The 8,747-nt window shown below is 40.7% G+C and overlaps 1 protein-coding gene across 2 annotated transcripts; it reads right to left on the minus strand.

Annotated features, from left to right (window-relative positions):
• Positions 1–1,843: 1,843 nt before the first annotated feature.
• Positions 1,844–8,415, minus strand: GTF3C6 (general transcription factor IIIC subunit 6). Of its 2 annotated transcripts, none has more exons than XM_039569417.1 (6): positions 8,275–8,415; positions 7,233–7,313; positions 4,885–4,948; positions 4,286–4,330; positions 4,038–4,148; positions 1,844–2,565 (listed from the first exon to the last, which is right to left on the minus strand). In XM_039569417.1, exons 1-6 carry the CDS (start codon positions 8,335–8,337, stop codon positions 2,270–2,272), a joined length of 660 nt encoding a protein of 219 aa, XP_039425351.1. In that variant the 5' UTR covers positions 8,338–8,415; the 3' UTR covers positions 1,844–2,269. The 2 variants fall into 2 exon arrangements, with proteins under 2 accessions (XP_039425351.1, XP_039425350.1); XM_039569416.1 differs by having other exon boundaries at positions 4,038–4,151; positions 8,275–8,337.
• Between the last annotated feature and the right edge of the window lie 332 nt (positions 8,416–8,747).

An 8,747-nucleotide genomic window follows, 5' to 3' on the forward strand; every position in this document is an offset into this window, starting at 1 on the left:
TGCGCGGGGCGCTCTGCCGGCTCCGCACACCCGTCCCACGTGGCGAAGGGTCTGGAGGGGAATCTGTACGGGGAGCGGCTGAGGGCACTTGGTCTGTTCAGCCTGGAGCAGAGGAGACTGAGGGGAGACCTCACTGCAGTCTGCAATATCCTCGTGAGGAGAAGAGGAGGGGCAGACACGGATCTCTTCTCTGTGATGACCAGTGACAGGACCCGAGGGAATGCCCTGAAATTGTTGTCAGGGGAGGGTTAGGTTGGATGTTAGAAAAAGGCTCTTCACACAGAGGTTGTATGGTTGCAAAAGTTAGGATAATAATAATAATAGAAACAAAAGCTCGACCATTAGAAATAACATTTAAAATATTAAAAACCCCCAACATTATTATGAATGCACTCATAGTTTATGATACACATAAAACGTTTTCAAAAAATAATACTGATTACCAGATAAACTAGAACAAAGAAACAGCTTCAGTGTAGCTCTGAAAGAAAAGGCTGAGAAGGCCAGAAACCAATTCCACTGGAATACTCCTTGTACATAAGGAAAAAAACTCACATACGTAGTGACAGGCTAAGCAAACAGTTAAGGAAACACGAGAGAGTTGCTGTGTTTGCATTCTGACAGAGAACAAACTCTTGGAGCACCTCTCTGTTCTCAGTGGCTGAAGCAGCCGTAGCAAGAGCGCTCGGACCTCCCGCCCCCCAGCCCTCTCTGCAGGAGGCTCAGCTGCCACTAAGTGCACCGCAAACACTCCCTCCGGCACACAAGAGCATGCGTATTCCCAGGATCGTTATTCCACTTATAATTGTCCTCTATCTCTCAGCACTACACAAATCAAGTGTGACTGATGATGTTTTCAAACTTTCATGGTTGCAGTTAAATCCAGAGGGATGGCTGAGCGATCTCCCTGAAACCTCAAATGCAACACTACCGTGTAAAAGATCCCCACCCAGGCTGGAGGCACACAGGAAGCGTTCCCTCTTCTTCCTCTCCCTGCCTCCCTTTCCTCTAGGATTCAAGTTGCTTCTACACAGAAAAAAAAGGAGAATAATGGGATTGATGGTTTGAAACTATTGCAGTTTTAATGACTTCTCTTTACTGATCCTGTGCTGTGAACAATGCTGGGGGTGAGCTTCTCCTCTGATCATTACTAATTAAAGTATTACATAATTATGCTGGGATTAATTAGGTGTTCCTCACAGCATTGTTGCCGTTACACTGTTTTGAGGGAGGCAGAGAAAGGTACAAAAGAAGAAGGGTCTGGAAGAAAATGTTTAATGTTTAAAAACTGTTATTCTTTTAAAAATGTTATCCCAAGTGCACCACACACTCAACTGTGATATAGAACAGTGTGTGGCAGTATAAATGATGTAGCAGAATCAACCCACAGACTAGCTAGGCACCACTATGTGGTCACATGGACTAATCTGGGAACCACTGATGCATAGGTACAGGATCTTAAGTAAAAAACCCTTCAGAAAAATGCCACAGAGGAAGATTAGAGCCAAAAAGTTACTGTGAGGAAAAAGAAAAAGGGGTTGATCACACTTCCTTTTGTATAACACACATTATATTATACAGAAAATGGGGGAAGGAGAGTGACAGATGCCTCTTCAAGACTGCGATTTCACTTGCTGACAAGTTTGCAGGGGTTTTCAAGACTTGAGTGGACAAAGCTCTGAGCAACTTGCCCTGAATTCAGTGTTGATCCTATTTTATAGAGAAAGCTAGATGAGAGACCTCCTAAAGTCCCTTCCCACATGAAAGATTTCTAAACTCCATCAGGGAGAAAAAGGACACTAGAGAGAATCTAAACTAAGCAATCTGATGACTATTCAGTCAATAAAAGCCACACTTACTTGATTTATTTTGTTTCAATAACTGCAGTACCAGAGCAGCTCAATATGACACACAAGTGAAGTTATACTTGAAAAGTTCAGGACTTTATTTTAAACAATGATGTTTCTTTCTTTTTACAAAATGTTCCAGACTGTACAATACATCAACATTTTTCTAATGTAGGAGTTTCTTTTGATAATGTAACCATTTCCACTTGTTCAGTTTTGAGGTAGGGATACATACATTTCCAGTCAGTAATTTTAAAAAACACTTAAGCCCTTCCCACTATAATTCAAACACAAAAGCAATGCACAAGAACACAATGTGTTTTTCCACTATTCATTTTTCAGATAAAGTGGAAATCATGTAATGGCCTATAAAATTGGCCCATTAATTCTGTGAAGAAATCATGAAAAGGTCAGAGTTAATATCATGGAGGTACATCCTCTAAGGCAGCACTTCCAGAAGGAGATTCCTCTGCCCCAGAAGCAGAGCTGTCAGGCAGAGGAATAGAGGCATCTATTTCCAAGGTGTCCTGCTTTTCCAGGTCACATTTCATGTCAGAATTTTCTTTGCCACTCACCTCTCCCTCTGACTCTTCAGCCAATTTATCTTGGGCCTGACCTGACTCCTCAGAATCATCCTTTTCATGCAGAAAACTGCAAATCATATTAGGCCTGCTGTAGGAAAAATCTCTGTCCTTGATCTGTAACCACTCTACTCCACCTGATTCAAAGGAGGAAAATTCTATTAGTGACAAAAGGAGTTAACAGCAGTTTTTTCTTAGTTTAAGTTCACTGCTATTAAGGCTGAGCCTGACCAAGATCTAAGTAAAAGAACCACTTACTACAGAAAGACGTGTTTGTCCCTCTCCTATTACTTTTCACATACTCATTTACTACTGTCAGAAATACAATGCAGGACTAAAAAGAGCTTTGCTCTGATCCAGTATGGCAGTTCCTGTTGTATTTAGGTGTCTGATGTCACCCTTAGACTCTTAAAATAACTTAAGCATAGATCAAAATGCAGAGAAAATATTTCACGAATGCAATGAAGAGAATAGAATGTTTGTTCACCTAAATATTAGACACAAGTTGGAACAACAGATTGAAACCAACCCCAGACAGAAACAGGATTCCACTCCCGTTTTGATTTTTACTCAGTACATGTTGCCAATTCACAAGGTGTTGTAGTTACTTTGTATGCACAAGTTAAATTTCTGTCATCCCATAGAAACAAAGTGGTTTTCAGTAATTATCATCAGTATTGCTGCTCCAGAGTAAAAAAGGCCTTGGTATTAAGCAAAATACTCTGTAGTATCAATTTAATATTACCTATACTATTACAATAATAGTTTCAATTTAATATTACATAATTATTTCTATGGAGAGAAGTGGTACATGGTATTGATAAGAATGCTGATGTTTAGTTAGATTCCAGGACATTTCATTTTATGCCTCCTATGGCCAGTGTCCAGCTGACTACTCATATTTTAGGTAAATTGGCTATATATTCTTAAAATATGAAGCAGTAACACTGACTTGAGTGAAAAAAACCAGCAAAAAGCAGTAGAATAGTTCTAATGAATACTGCTATATATAGTAGGATACTCAGTGTTATGTAAAAGTACTGACTTTTGTACAAAAAAATGGATAAAGCAAACATAGGAGCCCTGAGTTCTGCCTACAGAATTAAAATCAATAGGAGTGGTCTTCTGGGTATGTCTTTGCAAGTAATTTAAATTCATTTCCATCTAAGTGTAAATTCAGTAAGTACAGTTCAGTTGTAATACAGACATGGAACTTCTTCCTAAGGATATTATAGCTTTCCAATAATTACAGAGACTCAGAAAGTCATTAGAAAAAGTGATGGAAGTAGGAAAAAACAAAATCAACGAAGAACTACTAAACACCGCCTCTGATTTCAAAACTTCTAGATGACAGAAGAACATACCAGGGAGCACCAGTATGTTTGCCTTGCTCTTACACTTCTTTGTAGAAATCTCCTACTAGACATTTCTGGAGGCAGCATTGGTCAGAAATGTATTTAATTTTTGAAATTTAAATATACATATTTGGTGCCTAAAGAAGAAAGTTCCTTGAACTTCCTGCAGGCTCTTGAATCAAACACTCAGTAAAGGCTGACAGTCCCAAGCATAATCCACCCATGTCCACATGCATAAGAGCAGAAGCACTCACCAACGTTCTCTTCTCCTTCCTTCTTTTCTGTCAGAAGGGTCCGTGTCATGTTCAACTTCTTCACTGTGTGGCACTTGTATTTCAGTTGCACTTTGTGGTTGCCTTCTGCATCTACTAAGAAAAGAGGAGAAAAAACAATGCCCAAACCCCAATTGTTATAGTGAATTCCACTAGCAACTGAAATAAAATAAATATTTTTAACCTCCCCAGCTACTGAAACGAAGAGAACATCAAATCATAACAATTACCTTGCTCTGTGTTTTCTTCAAAAACCACACAGGTTCCCAAGGTATCTATGAAAAACAAAGTGAGAAAGTTTTAGAGACTAATTTATATCAGCTGCAGGTACTGTGCCCACTGGCCCAGCTGTGAGAATGTTCTACCTTCCAGCCCCTCACAGAGCCCAGCACTGTTAAGGAACTCAGGAACAGACAGGAGTATCACAGTCATTGGAAGTCACTACAAGGGAGGACCCCAGACCATTTTCTTCCAGATCAGTGTTGTCACCACAGGGCAAATGAGAGAACTACAGATTGCACAACAGGTCAGTCCTGCTTACACAGGGGACAACAAGCACTTTATAGCATTTTATATCCCACATTTTTGTCTGCAGTAATACTAGCTGTTGCACCCCACAGTCAGCTTCCACTCAGACTTTCCTGGAAGTACCATGGATGCATGGTTAATTTAGCAGTAAACTCAGACTGCTGCTGCTCTACATGGTGTTATACAACTACCCACAATTTCAGCATCTCACAGGACCAATTGCAGTAAAACTACCTGATGTTAAGAAAGTTCTTTTGGTTACTTGAAAAAGGAGAGATTGTATTCACACAGTTTTTCCTACCTTCATATTCTCCTGCAAATACATATCTGTCCACTTGTAAAATGGGCCTCTCTGTCTCTATTCCCTATAAAAAGAAGGACAAAATTGCACAGATGTCAGGTCTGTATTAGCCCAGGTGAATTTCTCACTGTAAGACCAGCAAAGACAGACATAGCAGAATCCAGATTACATCAGTTCCTCATCATACCTGTTCCTTTAAGCATATTAAATACAAAAATAAACCAGATAATACTCTTTTAGTAATCACAGTAAAAGCTAGTATAGAACTGTACAGAAAATGCTCTAGTATATTAAAATAAATTTAGATCAAACTGCAGCCAATGGTCTATCTAAGTTAAAGTGTTGTTATTTCCTCTAGGAAATTAATGTAACCTCCATTTCAAATTAATAAAAATGTAAGTGTTTGCATGAAGATGATGTTATTTTCTAAGCTTCAATTAATGTAAGTTCTGGAAAGCAGAATAACTTTCAAAACCCTTTGGAAAACACACAGGGTGAGGAAGTCCAGCATAAGGCATTACATCAGCACCAGGAATGCCACTGCAGGGTCACAGAAGCTTCTGTGATTACTGTGTATCTATATAGTGAAGGAGTTGGAAATTGTTGCTATTTTATTTTTTTAAACAAGGAGTGAAACAGCAGGGAAGCATTTCTGTCAGCTCATTCCCTTCCTCTACAGCACAGGTTTTCCAAATACACAGGCCAGGATCCCATTTTTCTTATGTAAGATATACCTATGTAGTGTATTTTGATAAAAATCAGTGTCTGAACAGAATACACTAATTAAGGCAAAATGACTTTGGATAGTACCTTGTGAACATCAGAACTATTCAGGACATGAAGACAAGCACATGCTAAAAGTTTTGAAGATAAGGCATTATGTGGTAAATTGCATAAAATCCAGAATATTACACAGGTTAATATGAATTTGTGCAATTTTCCTCTTAGATATTTCTGTGTTTCAAAGTACAAGATCAACAAGATTTAAGTTCTGGGATTCTCTTCTACATAAATTGAGAACACCAATAACATTAAGCTAATATAAAGAACATTGGGGGGGGAGGTTGTGGGGTTTTTTGGTTTTGTTTTGGTTTTTTTACAAGAAATAAATAAAAATAATAACACATCAGTACTAAGCAATAGCATTATGGGGGGTTTATATTCAAAATTTTATTTCTTTGGCTGATTTGCATTCCTTTGTGGACTATGCAGAATTGTCTTCCCCTTATGTGACCAGCATCACAGAAAACTTGCTAAACAGAGTAACACACAGCAGCACCTTTAATTAAGGATTTAACAACAGTTGTCCCTTACAAAGAGTCTCAAGGAGTGCTTACTCAGTGCGGAGTGAGTGACTGCAAGTAGACTTGGATACAAGTAGGACACAGTATGGATACTTTATAACCTTTTACTAGTAACGTTTCAAGGGAATCTCAAAGCAGAACATTGAAAAGATTCCCACCAGCAGTATTGAAGCATCTGTAGCCATTCAGCCACCAGCAGTGAATCATACACCTAACAAGAGATCAAGGAAGGAAACCTGCTTATAAAAGCATATCCATCCGAAGATGAATATTTTATGAGTCTTGATTGTATTTCTACTTTTGAGACATTCAGAATTGACTTTACCACTCACATACATTCTGATCAGTGGCAAACTCAGATGTTCTCTTCCATCTTTTCAGTCTGTAATAAAGGTCTGCTTTCAGAAAGTGTTTACAACTCAGTGGTACTTGTACTATCTATACAGCTCTCATAGTCCACACAGGTTTTGAAGGGCAAATAAAATCTGTCCTATAAAGTTATTAAAAAACTCAAAAGGAATAGGACAGGGAAACCAGATTCCTACAATAACCTCATAGTGAAGCAAACAACATCCAAAACTGTTTACCAGATGGTTAATACCCAGTTATCCTTTAAAAGACTTGAACTTGCCAGGACACATCTGCAAAAAACCCCATTGTAAATACAGTGAAAATCTTAAATATTTTGCTTTACCTGTCAGCTGTATTCTATTTATTTGATGAAGTGTGATTAAAATTTTTTTTTAATGTGCAAAATACATAATTTAAAAAAATTAACTTAGAATGCAAAATCAGAGCAGTTACTGGTCCAAGCTTATATATACTTCTGAAAATGTTTCCTTATATTTACATAATAATATATTCAAAGACTTTATGCTGTTTCTGAAAGAGAACCAACAACACGCAGCCACATACAGCACACATAATTCTCTATCAAAGATTTGATCTCAATGTTATCAACATCAAGAAATTTAGAAGCAGCCTCAGTCCCTTGTTCACATCCATAATAACTTACCCCTTTCCTATTGTGCTGTAATCACTCACCAAAATCTTGCATTTGTTTTCACATTTTTCTAAGAAGTCTGAATCAATAATTCCTGATAGCTCAACCATGACCAGTTGCTCCTACAAGAAAAATTGATAATGTACAGCTCAGGAAAGATAGAACAGAACTCAGGAAAGAAAAAAGAACCCCCGAAAGCAATCTACACCAATAAGAACAGCATACAAAGACCCAGACTTTAAGGATAAACAGACCCCAAATTGGAGTTGTGCTCCATTTTGTCAAGAGACAGAACTCTTGTAATACACACGGAAATGTAGTGACCCACTATTCCATACGACATCTGTTTCACACCTGAATTTCCTGGCCTTTTCTTCCTAGCTAGGAATGGGGGAGCACTTTTTTCACCCTTGAAAAATGAGTACCAATATGGCTCTGGGGAGACCCTACAGCATCTTCCAGTACCTAAGGGGGTCTATAAGAGAACTGGAGAGGGACTTTTTACAAGAGCATGTAGTCACAGGACATGGGGCAACAGATTTAAATCGAGAGCGGGTTTAAATTAGATATTGAAATTTTCATTAATGAAAATGAATTTTTTTACTGAGGGGGGGGTGTGGCACTGGAACACTTTTCCCAGAGAAGCTGTGGATGCCCCATGCCTGGAAGCGTTCAAGACCAGGCTGGATGGGGCTTTAAGCAACCTGGTCTAGTGAAAGGTATCCCTGCCCATGGTAGGGGGTTGGAACCAGATGATTTTTAAAGGCCCTTCCAACCCAAACCTTTCTCTGATTCTGTGATTTTATGGCGACAGGAAGCAACAGAACGTGGAAGATCGCTTTCTGACCACGCCGTTTTCCGGGAAGCCCGAAGCAGAACAGCCAGACCCACACAGCTCTGGGGACGGGACCCCTGTGGGGCCCGAGAAACCCGCCAGCCCCAGGGAAATGCGCTCGGTCCGTGCCCGGCCACTCTCCCAGCCTGCCCCGCCGGCCGGGAGGAGCGGGGGGCGGGCCACGCCCCGCGGGGGGCCGGACCCTTCCCCGAGGGCTGGGGAGCGACCCGGTGTCGGCATCCACCAACCTCCACCTCGTCCTCCTCCGCTCCATCGCTCCTCCCGCCCTCGCTGCCCGCCGCCGCCGCCATGTCGCCAGCGCCCGCCCCGCGCCCGCCTCAGCGCGCACCACGTGGGGCCCGCGCCGCCATCTTAGAGCGGAGCGGCCCCGCCCCGCCGCCGCAGCCCCGCTCCTCCCTCAGAGCCGCGCGGGGTGACCGAGCGGCCCTGGCCTCCGCTCGGTGCTGAAAAACAAAAATATTAGCTGCTTTTTGGCACTCCCGAAAGCTCTTCTAGTTTTTCTTGAATCTCAGATATGGTACCGGAAAATGGGGATCCCTAAAATATCGTCTTCGCCCCCGCCTTATTTTTAAAGAAAAGGGCTACCGGACACACCTTATTATTAACACAAATAATGACCTCCTTCTGGTACAGACCATTAGTTTAGAAAGCTTTTATTAAATAAGAAAATATACAGTTAGTTTCTACCCCTCGTGTCCTT

This window comes from Corvus cornix, chromosome 3 (genome assembly GCF_000738735.6).
Source record: "Corvus cornix cornix isolate S_Up_H32 chromosome 3, ASM73873v5, whole genome shotgun sequence".
Lineage (NCBI taxonomy): Eukaryota > Metazoa > Chordata > Aves > Passeriformes > Corvidae > Corvus > Corvus cornix.